This window comes from Scyliorhinus canicula, chromosome 27 (assembly GCF_902713615.1).
Source record: "Scyliorhinus canicula chromosome 27, sScyCan1.1, whole genome shotgun sequence".
NCBI classification, from domain to species: Eukaryota; Metazoa; Chordata; class Chondrichthyes; order Carcharhiniformes; family Scyliorhinidae; genus Scyliorhinus; species Scyliorhinus canicula.
The window spans coordinates 4,537,205-4,559,560 of record NC_052172.1 but is presented as its reverse complement, the minus strand read 5'-3'; the positions used below and the strand labels follow the sequence as shown (position 1 = coordinate 4,559,560).

Genomic DNA, 22,356 nt, shown 5'->3' with positions numbered 1-22,356 from the left:
AATCTCCCATCTGCTCAATCCCTGCCCTCCGCCCCCCATCAACATTGCCGGAGCAAACCGGTGGTTGTCACATATTGGGGACCAGACCGATGTTCCTGTTGCTCCCACGTGTCTACTCCACTGTCCCCAGATCCGCCACCACTACAGGATTGGTGGAGAAGCGCGCCGGTGGGAACGGCAGAGGCGCCATCACCAATACCCCCTTCTGGTATCACTGTTAATCCAAGCTAACACCTGTACTGGCTGTGATTCCTGTTATGTTCTGAGAAGCAAAGTTTACAAAATCCTGATTTATGAGAACATAGGAGTACGCCATTCGATCTCCTCCAGCCCGCTGCACCATTTAAATAGATCATAGCCGATCTTCTCACTCAGCACTATCTTCCCGATCTGTATCTCCTTGATGTCATTACTATCTAAAAATTGATCAACCTCTGCTTTGAGCAAAGTCAATGACTGAGCCGCCACAGCCAAACGGGGGGTAGAGAATTCCAAAGAGTTACCATCCTCTTGAGTGAAAAAATTCCTCCTCATCGTGGTCCTAAATGCCCTACAGAGAGGCAGCGGTGTAGTAGTTTTGTCACTGGACTAGTAATCCAGAGACCTAGGTCAATGCTTGTGGACAGATGTGGAATTTGAAGTCAACCAATAAAAACCTGGAATAAAAAGTCTAATGATAATCATGAAACCATTGTCGATGGTTGTAAGAACCCATCTGGTTCACTAATGTCTATTAGGAAAGGAAATCTGCCCCCCTTGCGCGGTCTGGCCTATATGGGACTCCAGGCCCACAGCAATGTGGTTGACCCTTAAATGCCCCTCTAAAATTTCCGAACGAGACACTCGGTTGTACCAAACTGCTAGAAAATCAATGAGGAATGAGACTGGGTGACCACCCGTGATCGACCTAGGAACCAGAAACGACAACGGCAAACTCAGCCCTGCCGATTTCTGGGTGCTTGTGCCAAAATTGGGAAAGCTGTCTCACAGAATAGTCAAGCAACAGCCTGACATAGTGATAGTCAAGCCTGACATAGTGGGTGGCACGGTAGCATAGCACTATGGCTTCACGGCGCCAGAGTCCTAGGTTCGATTCTCGCTTGGGTCACTGTCTGTGCGGAGTCCGCACGGTCTCCCCGTGCCTGAGTGGGTTTCCTCCGGGTGCTCTGGTTTCCTCCTGCAGTCCAAAGATGTGCAGGCAAGGTGGATTAGCCATGCTACATTGCACTTAGGTTAGGTGGGGTTGCTGGGTTACGGGGATAGGGTGGAGGTAGGCTTAAGTAGAGTGCTCTTTCCAAGAGCCGGTGCAGATTCGATGGGCTGAATAGAACATAGAACAGTACAGCACAGAACAGGCCCTTCGGCCCTCAATGTTGTGCCGAGCCATGATCACCCTACTCAACCCACGTATCCACCCTATACCCGTAACCCAACAACCCCCCCCCTTAACCTTACTTTTATTAGGACACTACGGGCAATTTAGCATGGCCAATCCACCTAACCAGAATGGCCTCCTTCTGCACTGTAAATTCTATGTAATACTCACAAAATCAGATCATATCCAACATCACCATTCCTGGGTGTGTGCCGTCTCACTGGCACGACCCATGAATGAATTTGAACAGAAAAGACTCAAGAACCTTGATACCATCCAGGACAAAGCAACCAGCTTGATTTGCACCCTATCCACAAACATTCACTCCCTTTACTCCGGATGCACAGTGAAACCATGTGTACCATCTACAAGATGCACTTCAGGAACTTCCCAAGGCTCCATAGACAGCACCTACCATCCAGAAGGACAAGGGCAGAAGACACACGGGAACACCACCACCTGGAAATTCTCCTCCAAGCGACTCACCATCCTGATTTGGAAATCTATCGTCCTTCCCTCACTATCGCTGGGGTCAAAATCCAGGAACACTCTACCTAACAGCACTGTGGGTTTACCTACACCGAGAGACTGCGGCGGTTCACGAAGGCAGTTCAGCTTATAAAGAGCAATTGGGGGTGGATAGTAAATGCTGGCAAAGCCAACATCCTGTGAAATTGTTTTTAAATCCTTATTCTTCGACTGTGCCCTGGTTCTACACCCCCCCCCCCCCCCAAACCAGGGAAATATCCTTCCTTCGCCTACCATGTCAATCCCTGGGAGAAATTTGTACTCTTCAATTAGATCACCTGTAAACTCTAGAGAATACAGGCCCAGCCTCCTCAATCTTTCCTCCTGGGACAATCCCGCCAGTTCTGGGGTTGGTCCGGTCCCTCTGTGGTAAGTATATCCTCCCTTGGGCAACACGGGGGCACAGTGGTTAGCATTGCTGCCTACGGCGCTGAGGATCCGGGATCGAATCCCGACCCTGGGTCACTGTCCGTGTGGAGTTTACACATTCTCCCCGTGACTGCGTGGGTCTCACTCTCACAACCCAAAGATGTGCTGGTTAGGTGGATTGGCCACGCAAAATTGCCCCTTAAATGGAAAAATTAATTGGGTACTTTAAAAAAAAAAAAAAAAATTTTTAAGTATATCCTCCCTTGGGTAAGGAGACCAAAGCTTCACACAATACTCGAGGTGTGGTCTCACCAATACCCTATACAACTGCAACAAGACCTCCTTATTCCTGTACTCCAATCCCTGCGCAAATCCCTGCCTTCCTAATGGCTTGTTGCATATGCATGTTGGCCATCAGTGATTTACGAACAAGAACACCCTTTGGACATCCAACATTTCCCAGTCTCCCCATTTAAGAAATACTCTGCATTTCTGTTTTATGCTACCAAAGTGGATAACTGCAGAATATATTCCATCTGCCGTGTATCTCTAAAGCTCCATAAAGCCTCCTCACATCCTGCTCACAACTGGCATTCCCAACAAGTTTTGTGTCATCGGCAAAGCTGTAAATATTTCATTTGGTCCCCATATCCAAATCATTGATATGGATTGTGAATAGCAGAGCCCCCATTACCGCTCCTTACGGTACTCCACTAGTCACCGCTTGCATCGCGGCAGTAATTTCACCCAATAATAGATCAACACAAGCAAGAAAGATGTACAAGTTGAATGCATGCAAATATTAGTGGTGATTTAGTGGTGATTCTGTACTAGTCGTGCGCAGGATCGGAGACGCGGGTGGAAAAACGGGAGAGAATCGAGAGATGGCGTTTCCCGATTTATTTATTTTTTCCCCCCTGCCCCTCACCGGTGGCATCATAAGGTTCAGGCTCTCAAAGGGCGTGAAACGCATTTAAATAGAATTTAATGGATTACATATTACTAACGGGCCCCCCGCCACATGACCCCCTCTCATTAAATATTCATACATCACATCTGCGAAGTTTACAACATGTTTGGCCAAATGAGAATCAGTTGAGGGGATCCCTCTGGGGGCATAAGAGTAAGTATAGCCCCCCTGGGGAGAGAGGGACATTGCCAGGGCGGTACTCCTCGAGTATGCCGTTTTTATGGAGGCAGAGCGTGCGAAACAACGACACCGATCCCCCATTGCGGCGTCAAAACGGATTCTCTGGCCAACTGCGATTTCGACGTTGGCAATCAGAGAATCCTGTCCCATGTGTTGTTGAGGCATTCAGCACAGTGTCAAATATAATAATTTTTTTTTAATTAATTAATTTTTTCCGATTAAGGAGCAATTTAGCGTGGCCAATCCACCTACCCTGCATATCTTTGGGTTGTGGGAGGTGAAACCCACGCAAGCAACCTGAGCCAAAGGGAAGACCGGTGGGAAGTGTAAGGCAGGGGTCTACAATCACCATGGCAAACACTGTAAGGAAAGAATAAAAGAAAAGGAAGGGAAAACGGCAATGTATTTATGTAAATAGTCAAAACCGATCTTGCCATAAGTACTTCTAGTTTTACTCGACTCTGGCTCCTTTCTCCACCCATTTACCCTCTCCGAGTTGCTGCCCAGTGGTAATATTGTAGGTTTGGGAGGGCTAGCCCCCCCCCCCCCCCCATGGATCTCGTTCTCTGCAGTACTTTGGGATCTGATGCATGATCAATTGCGCAAAAGATTCAGATTGGGTACAACAGTGGCTTTATTACAGTCAGATGCGTGGCCTCCTGCTGCAGCTGGCAAAATGGCAGATCAGGGGAGGACCCGCATATTTATACGGCTCCTTGTGGGCGGAGCCAGCCGGCAGGAGCTACCGGCGAACCTGTAGTGCAGGTCCTACCTTACATCCCCTAATACAGGTGCACACAGTGGTTCACCACAGGATCATTGCATTCTTTTTCTCTCTCTCTCTCTCCTTCCTCCCCCCCCGCCGCCCCCATACAAACACCATCTTCTCTCTCTCTCTCTCTCTTCCCCACACTACAAATGCCATAATCAGTTTGTCCCGTGAGTTGAAAAAGGCCTTTGGGGATTTTGATAGGATTGCATGATTTCTGACGGGAAGGTGATTTACATTTAACCTGTTTCAATTTAATGCACAAATTATCACGATACATTAGGCGTGCTAATAAGGGATAGCTGTATTGAACTTTAAAGCGCTGGATACTGTTGGTGAGTGACTGGCGTTTGTGCAAAAAAGCACACTTCAATGAGGAATTACTTACAGAAAATGTTTATGATTTCTATGTTGGCAAAGTTCAGAAACGGACTTTGCTTTCAGGACAGTTTAATTTTCACATCAAATGTGGGGATGTGCTGCAATATTGAGGTTATTGGGCATTTTCTAACTTTGGCGGTGGATTTGCCTGAAAGTTATTGACTAACCACCCGTTTTGTTTCTGTTATTCCAAGTTCCCCTTTTAAAAATGGAGCCAACACTGCCAGTCGCCTGTGCAAGGCCGCCACACTGCATTCCTTTCGACGTGTAGCAGAAGAAATGAACAGACAGGATTTACTAGACCTGTCAACATGTCATGAAGCCAAGGTAAACAGAGGTTTCCATATGTCATATGTACAAGGGAATGTCTACGGAGCGGCACTTTATATTTAAATATTTAAACAATGGGCGAGGACCAAGTTAAGTCTATATTTGAAATGAAGGAACTAAAGCAGACCGAATGGAGTGAAAGAATTCCATGGAACCCACCTGTCACAATGCAAAACCTGCTGAAATTTTACTTTTGAAGTGTAACTCCCGGCCTGTAAAGTCATTGATCAAGTTTTAGTGCGTCATCTCTCACACCTTATAACTGATCTTGTGGTTAAAAAGACTTTTTAGCCTATTGACTCTAAAAGAATTACCAGCCAGCACCAGTATAATGCATGTATTTCCCACAACAACCTCTGGGCGGCACGGTAGCACAGTGCTTCACAGCGCCAGGGTCCCAGGTTCGATTCCCGACTTGGGTCACTGTCTGTGCGGAGTCTGCACATTCTCCCCGTGTCTGCGTGGGTTTCCTCCGGGTACTCAGGTTTCCTCCCACAAGTCTCAAAAGACGTGCTTGTCAAGTCTATTGGACATTCCGAATTCTCCCTCTGTACCCAAACAGGTGCTGGAGTGTGGTGACTAGGGGCTTTTCACAGTAACTTCATTGCAGTGTTGAACATAGAACATACAGTGCAGAAGGAGGCCATTCGGCCCATCGAGTCTGCACCGACCCACTTAAGCCCTCACTTCCACCCTATCCCCATAACCCAATAACCCCTCCTTTGGTCACTAAGGGCAATTTATCATGGCCAATTCACCTAACCTGCACATCTTTGGAGTGTGGGAGGAAACCGGAGCACCCGGAGGAAACCACGCAGACACAGGGAGAACGTGCAGGCTCCGCACAGACAGTGACCCAGTGGGGAATTGAACCTGGGACCCTGGTGCTGTCAAGCCAGTGCTAACCACTTGTGCAACCGTGCGGCCCTGTTTATGTAAGCATACGTGTGACAATAATAAAGCTTATTATGAGTGACACAATGAATGTTTACATTTGCAAGTGCTCCAATACTTATTCACATCTTCCATCTCCCTCTGACCCCCCCACCACCACCACCACCCCAAACAAATATTTGCTTTTCCAGTTTCATTTGTCCTTCTGTAAAGCGTTCTATATTCTTGCTGGGAAATAGTGTTAAAATTAAATTTGCATTGATCTTTACTTGAATTTCCAATGTCTGTACTGTCTGTCAGTGATATAAAGATGTCAAACCCCTGTGCCAACAAGACCGGTAAAGCAAGGGAATATCAGCAGTCAGGGAGTTCATCAAGGAAAGTGCAAGTAGTTACCATATGGTCAGCAGAATTGTTAATTTTTGTGTTAAAAATATTTTCCCTGACTTCCGCTGGTGGCTATGAGGGAGTAAGTCGCGCATTTGGTGGCTCTCACTCCGGTCAGACTGTAAGACCCTTTCCCCCGACTTTTTTGAACTTTTGAGCGCTGGAGTGAAAAACAATAGCACTCTCGATCTGAATCCAGACAGAGTTGTATGGATTTAAGGAGCAGAAGGAAGAGAAAACAGGCGAAGAAGGTGGTGTGGAAGCTCAAGTGGGAGGAAAGATAGAACACAAGGTCTCGCTCTATGGGGATGACCTGCTTTTGTACGTGTCGGATCCAGCGGCAGGGATGGACGGGATTATGGAAATCCTACGGGAATTTGGCCGGTTAACGGACTACAAATTGAACATGGCAAAAAGCGAGATGTTTGTAGTGCAGGTGAGGGATCAGGAGAATAGGCGGAGGGAGCTACCGTTTAGGCTGGTTGGGGAAAGTTTTAGGTATTTAGGGATACAAGTGGCGCGCGACTGGGGTAAGATGCATAGGTTGAACTTGTCTAGGCTGATGGAGCGAATGAGCGAGTTTCGGAGATGGGATGCGCTCCTGCTGTCACTAGCGGGGAGAGTACAGACGGTGAAGATGATGATCCTCCCGAGATTCCTGTTTATTTTTCAATGTGTCCCTATTTTCATTCCGCGGTCCATCTTTAAAAGAATCAATAAAATCAACCTGGGATTTGATTGGGCGGGGAGGTCCCCGCGGGTAAAGAGGGGGATGCTGGAACAGAACCATAGCGAGGGGGGCTGGCGTTGCCGAACCTCAGCAACTACTACTGGGCGGCTAACATAGCCATGATAAGGAAATGGATGGTGGGTACGGGGTCGGTTTGGGGGTGGGTAGAGGCTGCTTCGTGCAGGGGCACCAGCTTGGCAGCCCTGGTCATGGCTCCCCTGCCGCTCCCGCCGGCCAGGTGCTCCACCAGCCCTGTAGTGGTGGCGGCTTTGCGGATTTGGGGCCAATGGAGGAAGCATGCGGGGGGAAGTGGGAGCGTCGATCTGGTCCCCAATATGTGACAACCACCGATTTGTCCCGGGGAAGACGGATGGTGGGTTTCAAGCGTGACGGAGGGCAGGGGTGGGAAGGATGGGTGACTTGCTCCTGGAAGGGAGTTTCGCGAACGTGAGGGCGCTGGAGGAGAAGTTCGGGCTGGCGAGGGGGAATGACTTCCGGTACTTGCAGGTGCGGGATTTCGGACGTAGACAGGTCCCGTTCTTTCCACCAAGGGGGATCCAGGACAGGGTAATTTCCAGGGGTGAGGTAGGAGAGGGTAGAGTCTCGGATATTGATAAGGAGCTTATGGGAGCGGAGGACACAGGGACCGAGGAACTGAAACACAGGTGGGAGGAGGAGCTTGGTGGGGAGTTGGAGCGAGGCGTATGGGCAGACGCTCTGAGGAGGGTAAATGCAACCACAACATGTGGCAGGCTCGGCCTGATTCAGTTCGAGGTGGTTCACCGGGCCCACATGACGGTGGCCCACATGAGCAAATTCTTTGGGCTGGAGGACAAGTGTGCTAGATGTGGGGGAGGACCAGCGAACCATGTCCACATGTTCTGGGCGTGTCTAAAACTCAGGGGATACTGGCAGGGATTTGCGGACGTCATATCCCGGGTGCTGAAACCAGGGTGGTGATGAGTCCAGAGGTGGCGATTTTTAGGGTGTCAGAGGACCCGGGAGTACAGGAGGGGATAGAGGCCGACGTTGTGGCCTTTGCTTCCCTGATAGCCCGGTGACGAATACTGTTGGCCTGGAGGGACTCAAAGCCCCCAAAGACCGAAGTACGGCTGTCGGACATGGCAAGCTTTCTCGGCTTGGAAAAAAGTCAAGTTTGCCTTACGAGGATCACTATCAGGGTTCGCCCGGAGGTGGCAACCATTCATCGACTTCTTCGCGGGGGACGAATCGTCAGCGGGGGGGGGGTTAGAATAGTGTAGAGTTGGGGGGAAGAATAGGCGGGTCTATCTGCGAGAGAGGAACTGTTATTTGAAATATGTTTTTTGTAATTGGTATCTGCACACTAATGTATATTGTTACTGTTTACAATGCCAAAAAATACCTCAATAAAATTGTCTGTTTAAAAAAATATATATTTTCCCAATCTTGTTAGTTGTGTTAACACTGATGTGTTAGTTTCACATCAGTTTCATTTAAAGTCATGAGCTTTCAAAATCTACAACATAGTTGTGATGACACAGATGGCGCAAGAGGAGCCAGGAACCTCCGCAGGATGTGGTGGAGACTTTAGGCAGAGATAGCCGTCATTGATCCTACTGAAAAACGTGGATAAATAGTTTGAAAGTCCATGACATTTGTTTGCAGGTGCAAAAGGCGTGGCACCTGTAAAAGCCAGCTGTGCACTGCTGGCCTACACGATCATAGAACCATAAAAAGGTTACAGCACAGTTGGAGGTCATTCGGCCCATCTTGTCCATGCCAGCCCAAGGACACCCAGGTGCCCTTTCTAATCCCACCTTCCTGCACCCCGTCCATAAGGTGCAGATCCAGTTACCTTTTAAAAGAGTTTAGGGTCTCTGCCTCCACCACCAACTTGTTGTGCTTTCTTTTATTTTGTCTTTTCTGTGGCTCTGTTCCAATTATGGCAATCAGTGAATTTGCTCTTCTTTCTGTGTTATCTATGTCCTAATGCTTAGAGTTGCCAGGTATCAATGATACCGCCACAAGTTTCAACCGGCTATCGATCAAAGAGCCAAACGCCAGTTAATTAGTTTGAGGTCAAGGGTACTTTATTTACACACAATTAATCACGCAACATAATCACTACTAGTTAACTACACCTATCGACTGTGACAACTTGTACTTAACTTCAGGCACCTGGCTTAGATCAGTAAACAGTGGCCACTGTCCGATTCTGGATCTATCGGGTTTGAAGGAGTAACTGCTGCTCAGCTGGGCTCATCCGTCTGGTACGAGCGTTGAACTTGTACTTGCTTCTGGTGTTGCTGCACTTGGAGATGGCCGTGACCAGGGTACCAGGACCAAGAGAGAGCGAACATATGGCAAACTCTTCTAATACTCTGGGGAGGGGGGAGTCTGCGCTCTTTTGGGCGGTCCTTCGATTTGGGCCTTACTAATTGGGTGATCCCTGATCACTCTGTTTGATTCCTTAGCCAATAAGTGGGCAGGTGCCTGGATGGCTGGGGGTGTGTCCCAAGCGGTCATTGACCCCGTTGTTTGAGTTTCCCTCGAACAGGGAGTGGCGCCGAAATGTCTGGGACTGTCCCGGTTGCTCGAGAAACAGCCCTTTGTTTTGGTGAAGATGGGCCATCAAATGCTAATCGGCCCCATCAAAATGCTAATTGGAAGGAGTTTCGATACCGTCTGTCTTCTTGCTGACAAATATACATTTCAGGCTCTGAGCCTGCCTGAGTCTTGGCTTGTCCATTTTACCCACTAGGCTTTGCCAGTTTCTCTGTCCCTAGTTGGAAGTGGCCATCCCAGATGGCTACAAACTCGAGCAGCAAATTCCAGACTCCCGCTACCCTCCGCGTAAAAAAAAAAAGTTCTTCCTCTTGACCTTCTGATTTTGAATCTATGTCCCCCGGTTCTAGAATTCTCCGCCAAGGGAAACAATTTTATCCTGTCCACTCTATCTCTTCACCTCATAATTTTGTACGCCCCACAATTAAGTCACTCCCTCAGCCTTCGTTGCTCCAAGGAAAACCACCCCAACCTAACCAGTCTCTCGTAACTACACTTTTCCAGCCCTGGCAACATTCTTGTGAACCTCCTCGGCACTCTCGCCGGAGCAATAATGTCCTTCCTGTAATGTGGTGACCAGAACTCCAGTAGTGGCCTCACCGGTGTTTTAGACAATTCCAACATTATATCCTTACTTTTACATTCTCATCAATGCATAAGACCATAAGACATAGGAGTGGAAGTAAGGCCATTCGGCCCATCGAGTCCACTCCGCCATTCAATCATGGCTGATGGGCATTTCAACTCCACCTACCAGCATTCTCCCCGTAGCCCTTAATTCCTCACGACATCAAGAATTTATCTATCTCTGCCTTGAAGCCATTTAGCGTCCCGGCCTCCAAATGCAGGTTTGTACTCCGGGAGCAGTACATCAAATTTGAACAACTGCATGTGTGCTTTTGTTTCACTGGTGCTGGAAAGACACCTGGCCAGGTTGGTCAATTGCAGGTGTGCCATTTTGAGGTGTAAGGCCTCAAAAGCCAAATAAACCCCTTCTTTCTGGAAACTTAAAATAATTTTTCTGCGGCCAGCAGAAGCATCTTTACCAGAGCTTGCTATTGCTGACCTGATTTGATGATTAAAGATTACAGAAAATGATCTATGAATTTAGAAGTGACCGCTAATGACTGCCTCCATAACTATTCCAGATGAATGCCAAAACCTATCAAGAAGCCAAGGGAATCCTAAATTATCATTTCATTTCCACTGGAGCAGGGCCATGGCCGCAGAAACGACTCGTTGACAACTTCAGCAAATGAATCTCACTGGAATGCAACAGAAAAATGTAACTGATGTTCTTGACAATTTCAATAGAGAGAGGTAATTTCCCCATTGCTTTTCAAAGCATGTTTGTTTGAAATTATTTGTGAATTATGCTTTGTTTTGTTTTGTTCTAAAGGACATCCAGACTGGGTGCTTTCTGGTGTAATCCTGAGTTGCAATTTCAGGCCAGATATGGAATGAATAAAATCAGTGCTGTGCTTCATTCAAATAAAAAAATATTGCAATGTTGCGCTGGAATGAGTTTGGTTGTAATGGAAAGTAAACTCTGTTTTTCCGTACCTCCCCTCCACCAGATTAGTTCAAATCCTCACAATGACATTAGCTACTCCCCGTGGTGGTTAGCATAAATGCTTCACAGCTCCAGGGTCCCAGGTTCGATTCCCGGCTTGGGTCACTGTCTGTGTGGAGTCTGCACGTCCTCCCCCTGTGTGCGTGGGTTTCCTCCGGGTGCTCCGGTTTCCTCCCACAGTCCAAAGATGTGCGGGTTAGGTGGATTGGCCATGCTAAATTGCCCGTAGTGTCCTAATAAAAGTAAGGTTAAGTAGGGTTGTTGGGTTACGGGTATAGGGTGGATACGTGGGTTGAGTAGGGTGATCATGGCTCGGCAAAACATTGAGGGCCGAAGGGCCTGTTCTGTGCTGTACTGTTCTATGTTCTATGAGGGAGTCGGTCCAAACTCTGTTGAAGTGAAGCCCATAGTCTGGCCTCGTGAGAACATCAGAACGGGAATAGAGCTTTGTGATACTGAATGACTTAACTCTATATGCTCACCTTTGCTCCATAACCCTTCATACCATTGGTTACAAAAATCTATTGGTCTTAGATTTAAAATGAGGAATTCACCTAGCTTTTTGCAGAAGAAGATTCCAACCTTTGACCTCCCTTGGTGCGCAGAAGGATGTGGAGGCTTTGGAGAGGCTACAGAAGAGGTTTACAAGTATGTTGCCTGGTCTGGGGGTATTATCTATGAGGAGAGGTTGGATAAACTCTGATTGTTTTCATTGAAACGAAGGAGGTTGAGGGGCGACCTGATAGAAGTGAAATTATGAGTGGCATGGTTAGAGTGGATAGTCAGACACTGTTTCCTAGGGTGGACAAGTCCATTACTCCGTGACGTAAGTTTAAGGTGCGAGGGGCAAAGTTTAGAGGAGATGTGCGAGGCAAGTTCTTTCACACAGAGGGTAGTGGGTGCCTGGAACTCACTGCCAGAGGAGGCAGTAGAAGCAGATACGATAGCGGCATTTAAGAGGCACCTTGATGAAAATATGAATCGGATGGAAATAGAGGGATACGGACCCTGGAAGTGCAGAAGGTTTTCGTTTAGGCAGGCATCAGAATCAGCGCAGGCTTGGGCCAAAGGGCTTGTTCCTGTGCTGTACTGTTCTTTGACAGTGAAGGAATGGTGATATAGTTTGAAACCAGGTTGGTGTGTGGTTTGGAGGGATACTTGCTGGTGGTGATTGATGAGGCCATCAATTCACACGACACGTGGTTAGAAGGGAACAGTGGTTTTAATCGTCTTACAACAGAGCCTGCCTGTGACAAGATGAACTCCAGATGAATTGGCAGGCAGGCTCTCAGCATCAACCTTTATACTTCCGGTTAGGGGGAGGAGCCGTGGGTGCAGCTCAGTACAAACTCCCGTACACTCCCAGTGCATCTCCCCCTAGTGGCAGAGCAGTGTAACTGCTCGTGTGCCGAGCTTACAGAGACATAGTACAACATGTGTAATACAGTGTGAATTACGCTACTGTGATTCACCACAGTGATGATGTATCCCATGGTAGTAGTCGTGTAGCAGGTGCTGTCTAAGGAACCTTGGTGAGTTGCTGCAGTGCATCTTGTAGATGGTACACACAGCTGGCACTGCGCAGTGGAGGGAGTGAATGTTTATTGTGGTGGACGGGATGCCAATCAAGTGGGGCTGCTTTGGTATCGAGCTTCTTGAGTGTTGTTGGAGCTGCACTAACCCATCACATGCCTTGTAGATGGTGGACAGGCAATGTGAGTTACTCTCTGTGAATTTCCCACCCTCCTGACCTCTTGTAGCCACAGTATCAATGTGGTTAGTCCAGTTTCTGGTCAATGGTAACCCCCAGGATGTTAAGATTGGTGGATTCGGTGATGGTGATGCCAATAAATGTTATGGGGAGATGGTCATTGTCTAGCAGTTTTGTGGCATGAATGTTGCTTTCCATTTACCAGCCCACGCCTGAATATTGCTCAGGTCTTGTCGTAAATGGTGCCGAACATTGCACCATTATCAGGACCATCTCCACTTCTGACCCTGTGAAGGAGGGAAGGTCATTGATGAAGCAGCTGAAGATGGTTGGGCCTAGGACACAAAAGAAACTCCTGCAGTAATGTCCTGAGGCAGGTGATTGATGTTCAGCAACCACAACCATTTTCCTTCGTGCCAGGCGTGACTCCTACCTTTGAATCCTGGCTCTGGGTCACTGTCCGTGTGGAGCTTTGCACATTCTCTCCATGCCTGCGTGGGTTTCACCCCCACAACCCAAAGATGTGCTGGCCAGGTGGATTGGCCACGCTAAATTGCCCCTTAATTGGAAAAGAAAAATAATTGGCTACTCGAAGACTCACTGGAGAGCTCTCCCTGATTCTCATGGCTCCATTTTTCTTTTTGCTCGTGCTCCTTGATGTCATGCTTGGCCAAATGCTGCCGTGATGTTGCCTCTTGAGTTCCACCCTATTGTCCATGTTTGGACCAAGGCTGTAATGAAGTCAGGAGCCAAGTGGCCCAGGTGGAACTCAAACTGAGCAGGTTCTTGCTGAGAAAGTGCTGCTTGATAGCACTGTCGATGCCACTTTCCAAAGGGTGACTGGGCACCTGGTGAGGGGGGTGGTGCCTTGGTGCTGCAGAGGTGTCTGGGCTTTGAATGGGGTTGGCGTCCCCTGGTGTGGGAGCAAAAGCGTAGGAGGCAAGGCTGCCAAGGACAATTGGGCAGCCACCTGACCAGAAGGACAATTTCAACCAGCAATTAGGGGCATGTCCGTGGGATATTGGGCTCGGTGGTGGTCAACAGTTTCTAGGACACCGGATAGAAACCCAATATTTAATGTAATTTGTGGACTGTGAGGAAAGGACACTTTGCCCCAGGAGTGACTTCACCCAGAAATAGGGATATGGTCACTGACACACGATTAAAATAACTTGAACACCATACAAGGAAACAGTTTATAATTGCCAGCTAAACAATTCTTAACAATAAAAAGAAATACTGATACCGTCTTCACCTCCAATTAAGCCAGTCCACCACAGGGCAAAACCCACTTTTAAATCGAGGTTATAAACACAGGATTACTTACCAATCTTTGGATAAAGAGATCTTTTGAGAGACTGCTTTAAGAGAGAGGGATCATGCCAGATTAATGCTTAACCTGACAGCATTTGGAAAGGGCTGCTGCTGTTCAGTTCATAACTTATTCAGAACTGACGGCCACAATCATATCTCCTCCCCTTAACTCCATCATCTTACGAAAGCTGAACACCATGGGTGCAATTTTCCCTCTACGTTATGTCCGGCTCAGAGCCTAGGTTCATTTGAATATGCACGACCATCTTGACGCCGCATTCACGTGGTGCCCGGGAGTCACCGGCTGTCAACCAGGCCCCAATTAGTACCGGCCAAGACAAGCGGAGACCAGTCATGCTGGCCACCTGGGGGTCACGGGGGCCACTAGAGCCCCCTTGGTGCTTAGATACAGGGCAAAGCAGTACTCTGGCATCCGGCCACATAGGTGGTGCAAACCTGATACTGCCAGGGTGCCAGGCTAGCTGTGCCAAGTTGGCACTGCCAAGGATCAGTGCCTGAGGGGGGGCCATGCACATGAAAGGTGTGTGTGTGTGGGGGGGGGGGGGGGGGGGGGGGGGGGGCTTGGGGGGTGAAAGTGGGAGAAGGGGCCGAAAGGAGTTCTGGGTCCTGAAGGGGGTGGGGAGGCCCTAATGAAAATGAAAATCGCTTATTGTCACAAGTAGGCTTCAATGAAGTTACTGTGAAAAGCCCCTAGTCGCCACATTCCGGCGCCTGTTCGGGGAGGCTGGTACGTGAATTGAACCGTGCTGCTGGCCTGCCTTGGTCTGCTTTCAAAGCCAGCGATTTAGCCTAGTGCGCTAAGGGGAAAGCTGAACAGAGCTATCCCTTTTTGCGTGATGAGGCAATCTTCTCCTGCCAGGAAGATGACCTCCCTCCTATCCCTTGCAACCTCCATTAATTATAATAATCTTTATTGTCACAAGTCGGCCTACATTAACATTGCAAATGAGGTGACTGTGAAAATCACTGATTCGCCACATTCTGGCGCCTGTTGGGGTACACAGAGGGAGAATTCAGAGTGTCCAATTCACCTAACAGCACGTCTTTCAGGACTTGTGGGAGGAAACCGGAGCACCCGGAGGAAACCCACGCCGACATTGGGTTGACCGTAAGACATAGGAGCAGAATTAGGCCACTTGGCCCATCGAGTCTGCTCCGCCATTCAATCATGGCTGATATTTTCTCATCCCTGCGCTCCTGCCTTCTCCCCATAACCCCTGATCCCTTTATTAATCAAAAACGTGCAGACTCGGCAGACAGTGACACAAGTGGGAATCGAACCTGGAGCTGTGAAGCCACAGTGCTAACCACTGTGCTACCCATTGATGAAGCAAGCGGCTGCTCTGCCCCGGTGGCCAAGCCTCCAACTCCCATCTGGTTCAGTCGAAGGCTCTAGAGCATAAATCATCAGCTTCTGTGACGGCTGCCAATGGGCGTCTAAATGAGTGCCACACTTCGTCAGACCTGCCTCTGTTCACAACCCCACGGAAATCCATGCCTACACTAATTAAGAGCTTCCCCACATGAGAAACCCCGGCAAAAGTGAGTTTCTGACTCAAAAACAGGCCTCTCTGCTGTTTCCTACATTCGTGATGAAAATTTAATCCCGAGTCCTTAGTTTTCCCTCAATCCCACGAGCTTCAACTTTAACCAATCGTCAGATGCCTTCAGGGAGTTCCAATAAATAATCACAGTCAGCATTCCTTTGTCCATGCTTTCATCAGCTCTTCATTAAATTCAAACGGGTTAATCGACCATGACCCTTTTTCAGACAGCTGAATGTTTACATAGGCCATAATTTATCATCTCTCCCCCCCCCCCCCCCACCCCCAGACGGCACACCCCCGCTGACCATTTCATGGCAGCGAAGGGTGAAACACATGGCGGGCTGTAGGGTGAATCCCACCCATGGTGTTTAGTTCCTTTGCCTAAATTATTGACTCGAGGGACCGATTTTCCAGGTACTGAGAGGGTCCAAATGTAGGCGGGACCGGGGGCGAAAAGGGCAATCAAACAGAGTGACCATTGAATCCCTACAGTGCAGAAAGAGGCCATTCCGCCCATCGAATTTGCACTGACCCTCCGAAAGAGCACTCTTCCTAAACCCACTCCTCCCGTCCCATCCCCGTAACCCCAACTAACCTTGGTAGACACTAGAACCATAGAATTCCTACAGCCCAGAGGCAATTTAGCGTAGCCTATCAACCTAACCAGCACACCTTTGGACTGTGGTAGGAAACCGGAGCACCCGGAGGAAACCCACGCAGACACGGGGAGAACATGCAAACTCCACAGTCACCCGAGGTCGGAATTGAACCCGGGTCCCTGTCGCTGGGAGACGACCACTATGCCACCCTGAACCTCCATTTCAGCCTTCAGCCATTTTCAGAAGGCTGGGGAAGAGAGCTGGCCTGAAATCCTGTCCACTTCAATTAACAAGGCAAATGGCAGCAGTGTGCGATCATTGAGAGCCCCTCCCAGGTAAGTTTTGTTATGTTCATGGAGGTGGCCGGACCTTAGAACCTGTTTTTTTTTTTATTTGTTCACGGATTGTGGGTGTCACTGGCCAGGCCCAGCATTTATTGCCCATCCCCAATTGTCTTTGGGGAGAAGGTGGTGAGCTGCCTTCTTGAACTGCAAGAAGTCTTACAACACCAGGTTAAAGTCCAACAGGTTTGTTTCAAACACGAGCTTTCGGAGCACGGCTCCTTCTTCAGGTGAATTCTTGAACTGCCACAGTCGTTGTGATGTAGGTAGACTCACAATGCTGTTAGGGAGGGAGTTCCAGGTTTATGACCCAGTGACAGTGAAGGAACCACAATCTATTTCCAAGTGCGTTGCTTGGAGGGCAAACTCCCAGGTGATGGTGTTCCCTTTTGCTTGCTGCCCTTGTCATGGGTTTGGAAGGTGCCGTCGAAGGAGCCTTGGTGAGTTCCTGCAGTGCATCTTGTAGATGGTACACACAGTGCGTCGGTAGTGGTGGAGTGGATGGTAAAACCTACCAGCTTCATGGAGAAATTAATTATGGACTGGCGGTGGGAAGAATTAAAATGGTACGTAAAATAATTTTGCGTACCTTATAGTTCATTATTAAAAGCAGTTGCACAAGTTATATCCTTGTTATGAGAGTGAGTGCCGTGACTTGAAGATAGAACATAGAACAGTACAGCACAGAACAGGCCCTTCGGCCCTCAATGTTGTGCCGAGCCATGATCACCCTACTCAAACCCACGTATCCACCCCATACCCGTAACCCAACAACCCCCCCTTAACCTTACTTTTATTAGGACACTACGGGCAATTTAGCATGGCCAATCCACCTAACCCGCACATCTTAGGACTGTGGGAGGAAACCGGAGCACCCGGAGGAAACCCACGCACACAGGGGGAGGACGTGCAGACTCCACACAGACAGTGACCCAGCCGGGAATCGAACCTGGGACCCTGGAGCTGTGAAGCATTTATGCTAACCACCATGCTACCCTGCTGCCCCTTCAGATGTAACTACCCCATGAATAATTTGTTTATCAGATTGTTACTGCTACCAAATGGCAAGCTATCAAATAAGAGATCAACATTGTAAATGTGAAAAAAATCTATGAATGAATTTTTATAAAGCTAATCTAACAATCGGAGGAAAGTGACTCCCGGCCCCACAGAGGCAAAATCCCAACACCAACGGAAGTGTATGAGGTCGGATCTGGCCGGTTTACCGGAGCACGGTTGAGGGATTCCCGCTGAGGATTTCCCCTGCTGAAGTGGGCACTTAATCTTCCCCTTTTGTTTTAATGCATTCAGTCTAGACACACGTTGCAATAGCAGTCCTGAAGTCTGTTTGTTTCCTCGATGTGTTTTATGGTCTTTGGCTGCAATCCAGTTGCCTAATCATTTTACAAGTGTGTGACGTGTTTATGCAGTGGGTTTGAAGAGCCTCTTTAATTGCTCAGGGAGTTTGACGAGCTATTCAATAGCTTCCAACTGTTACAATGGAGCCTGTGTGTTCTGTCAATAAGTGGATAATGGGGGGGGGGGGGGGGGGTTAAAGGAAAGGGTGATTGACATTGAAAGTGTTCAGAAGGTTTAACCCTACATAGGTGAGCGGGCCAAAGACTTGAAAGGGCGAGCGCCTTTTAACCTGCCGGCATTGGACTCGGCCAAAGGTGACGGTCCTACCTCCAGGTTACCTAGGGCCAGGACACTGGAAAATCCTGTTTACCAGCAGTATCGAGACGGAAGCAGAATCACGAAGGCAGGATTAGTCCCGACTCGATTCCCAGCTGTGTCATTAACATTTGGCCCGAATAATTTCCTGACAGCAGATGTTAGGCTAACTTTTCTACACTTTCCTGGTGTCTCGGTTTCACCTTTCTTAAAATAGCAGCGACCTAATGACACAGTTCCTGCATTAAGGGAATTTGAAATCATAGATCATGTCGAAAGTTCTTTCCTTTAATATCCTATGAAAACGATCTGGTTCTGGTGATAACTCACTATTTAGTGACACCCTTTTTATCACTTTTAATTTGTTGTCATCAGTTATCGTGAGTCTCCAACCTTGATTCAATATTTCTTAGATGGCCCATTACCAGCTGCCTTTTCCCCTTTTTGTAGTTCTTCCTATATTTGTGAACTCTTGCTGCCCTTCGCTATTCCCCTCCTTGTGCATACTTGTATGTTTTTTCTTTGGTATGCCAGAAGGCGAAGCGTGAAACAAACCACAAGCCCAAACTCACAAGTGTAGTGTTAGCTCTCCGACGTCATTAGCCAGGCCCTGGGACAACCCAGGCATATAGCTACGCCCTGCATCTGTAGACCGGGCAGAGAGCCAAGCTGCATTTCCAAGGTGACTGTAACTGTGCATGGACCTTTTGCACTTCGTGCCTAGCGATTAAAGTCAGGAGGCTCTTGTGTTAACCTGAAATCATTGGAGGGGGCGGGGAAGAAAATGTGAGCAAAATTCTATTGCTACCACCCAAAACCTATGTCACTGGGGCTGTAAGATCGTAATTAACTAAGCAGATTAAGCAGCTGTTTTATGAATGAGCCGTGTAAAAGTGGAGGCAGTGCTGTCTGCCTACTAGCTCAGGACAAGACTAGATATTTCTGCAGCGAGTGACTTGCCTCCTGCTAGCCCAAAGCCGCTCCACCACCTACGAGACACAAGTCGGGAGAATGACCGAATACTCTCCAAATTGTCTGGATGGATGCAGCTGCAACAAGATTCAACACCGTCAGGACTCAATCACCATTTTGCACACTGGGGATTGTAGGTTTCAACAGCACTTCTACGCTCATGACCTCTGCCAACTTAGGAAGGCAAGTACAGGAAGCACAAGCCATTTATCTTGCAGCCTCTCCGGCTTCCTTCAACCAACAGTTAGAACATTTGAAGCAGTAACATGTCTATTTGTTGCACATTTTGTGATTATAATGACTTCACGGAATCCTGGCAGTGCAGAAGGAGGCCATTCGGCCCATCGATCTGCACAAACTAGTGGGTAGCATAGTGGTTAGCATCAGTGCTTCACAGCTCCAGGGTCTCGGGTTCGGTTCCCCGCTGGGTCACTGTCTGTGCGGAGTCTGCACGTCCTCCCCGTGTGTGCGTGGGTTTCCTCCGGGTGCTCCGGTTTCCTCCTACAGTCCAAAGATGTGCGGGTTAGGTGGATTGGCCGTGCTAAATTGCCCGTAGTGTCCTAAAAAGTAAGGTTAAGGGGGAGTTGTTGGGTTACGGGTATAGGGTGGATATGTGAGTTTGAGTAGGGTGATCATTGCTCGGCACAACATCGAGGGCCGAAGGGCCTGTTCTGTGCTGTACTGTTCTATGTTCTAAACCCTCTGAAAGAGCACCCTACCTAGACCCACTTGCCCCCGCCCTAACCCCGTAACCTGTGCCCTCCTCTTAATCATGTTTTCAGTTGAACACCACAGAATATTTTAACACCAAAAAAAAAACAAGTTATTTTTCAATACCACTGTTTGATGAGAAATTGGTTAAAAATGGTCCGCTCACCCCAAGCATGGGTTCTTCAAGACTGAGCCATATTTAAAGTGAGGCATGTGAAACCACAGACCCAATGGAACAGCTCATGATTTATTCAGTAATTAAGAATGAACTATTTATTATTGATTTAAGGGGGCAGAGCAGATGCTGGGGGAGTGTCTGACATGCAGAAAACAGCTAAGGTGTTCTACCACTTTTTGTAAGGTTGCATAGAACTCAAGAGTTCATAAATGCCGTTTATCATTGTGGTCGCTGAATATGTAACTCCTCCAGTAGGTAAATGTATTATCCCATATACATAATCCTCAACAGGTATGCCCATTCTCAGCAGGAGGGGGCTCCACAAGTCAGCTGAGTTCCCCTGAGCTGAGGGAAAAGATAGGGGATCAGCAGGACACCTGTCCTCTGGTCTGCATTCACCCTAACAAGTATGTGATCAAACCTGACTGCATTGGGGTCAGTTTAGCTGGACACCTTAGTTCGTGATGTGGAGCAACGCCAACGTTCAATCCCCGTACCGGCTGAGGATATTCATGAAGGCCCCACCTTCTCAACCTTGCTCCTCGCCTGAGGTGTGGTGACCCTCTGGTTAAATCACCAACAGTCAGCTCTCCCCGCTCAAAGGGGAAAGCAGCCTTTGGTCATCTGGGACTATGGTGACTTTACTTACTTTTATTACTCTGCCCAAATAAGACTCTCAAATTAACCGTGCCGACCTGATGTACCAGTAAGTTCCGGTCATCAACAGGGTCATGCACCAAGACTTCCTAACCTGTTCATGAACTGAGAGATACCTCCAGTCCTAAAGCGGTTAGATGTATAACCAGCTCCATTCCTTTTAATCCTCGTCATGGCATTGAATTTACATAGGATATTGTTACAATCCTTACAAACTGATAACTTTTTTAAAATTTGAATAACCAGTGACCAATTTAAAGGAACATAAGAACTAGGAGCAGGAGTAGGCCATCTGGCCCCTCGAGCCTGCTCCGCCATTCAATGAGATCATGGCTGATCTTTTGTGGACTCAGCTCCACTTTCCGGCCCGAACACCATAACCCTTAATCCCTTTATTCTTCAAAAAACTATCTATCTTTACCTTAAAAACATGTAATGAAGGAGCCTCAACTGCTTCACTGGGCAAGGAATTCCATAGATTCACAACCCTTTGGGTGAAGAAGTTCCTCCTAAACTCAGTTCTAAATCTACTTCCCCTTATTTTGAGGCTATGCCCCCTAGTTCTGCTGTCACCCGCCAGTGGAAACAACCTGCCCGCATCTATCCTATCTATTCCCTTCATAATTTTAAATGTTTCTATAAGATCCCCCCTCATCCTTCTAAATTCCAACGAGTACAGTCCCAGTCTACTCAACCTCTCCTCATAATCCAACCCCTTCAGCTCTGGGATTAACCTAGTGAATCTCCTCTGCACGCCCTCCAGCGCCAGTACGTCCTTTCTCAAGTAAGGAGACCAAAACTGAACACAATACTCCAGGTGTGGCCGCACTAACACCTTATACAATTGCAGCATAACCTCCCTAGTCTTAAACTCCATCCCTCTAGCAATGAAGGACAAAACTCCATTTGCCTTCCTAATCACCTGCTGCACTTGTAAACCAACCTTCTGTGACTCATGCACTAGCACGCCCAAGTCTCTCTGAACAGCGGCATGCTTTAATATTTTATCGTTTAAATAATAATCCCGTTTGCTGTTATTCCTACCAAAATGGATAACCTCACATTTGTCAACATTGTATTCCATCTGCCAGACCCGAGCCCATTCACTTAACCTATCCAAATCCCTCTGCAGACTTCCAGTATCCTCTGCACTTTTCGCTTTACCACTCATCTTAGTGTCATCTGCAAACTTGGACACATTGCCCTTGGTCCCCAACTCCAAATCATCAATGTAAATTGTGAACAATTGTGGGCCCAACACGGATCCCTGAGGGACACCACTAGCTACTGATTGCCAACCAGAGAAACACCCATTTATCCCAACTCTTTGCTTTCTATTAATTAACCAATCCTCTATCCATGCTACTACTTTACCCTTAATGCCATGCATCTTTATCTTATGCAGCAACCTTGTGTGGCACCTTGTCAAAGGCTTTCTGGAAATCCAGATATACCACATCCATCGGCTCCCCGTTATCTACTGCACTGGTAATGTCCTCAAAAAATTCCACTAAATTAGTTAGGCACGACCTGCCTTTTACGAACCCATGCTGCGTCTGCCCAATGGGACAATTTCTATCCAGATGCCTCGCAATTTC

General features: G+C 48.0%; 1 protein-coding gene across 4 annotated transcripts in view; it reads left to right on the top strand.

The window, feature by feature from the left end:
• LOC119957983 (adenosine deaminase domain-containing protein 2-like) overlaps positions 1 to 10,972 on the top strand; it is a 96,753-nt gene extending 85,781 nt beyond the window's left edge. For all 4 annotated transcript variants that reach the window (XM_038786233.1, XM_038786232.1, XM_038786231.1 and 1 more), the window contains 2 exons: positions 4,767 to 4,899; positions 10,609 to 10,972. In XM_038786233.1, coding sequence (XP_038642161.1) covers positions 4,767 to 4,899; positions 10,609 to 10,719 — 244 coding nt within the window. In that variant the 3' untranslated portion in view covers positions 10,720 to 10,972. The remainder of the gene's footprint in view (positions 1 to 4,766; positions 4,900 to 10,608) is intronic.
• Positions 10,973 to 22,356: the final 11,384 nt, after the last annotated feature.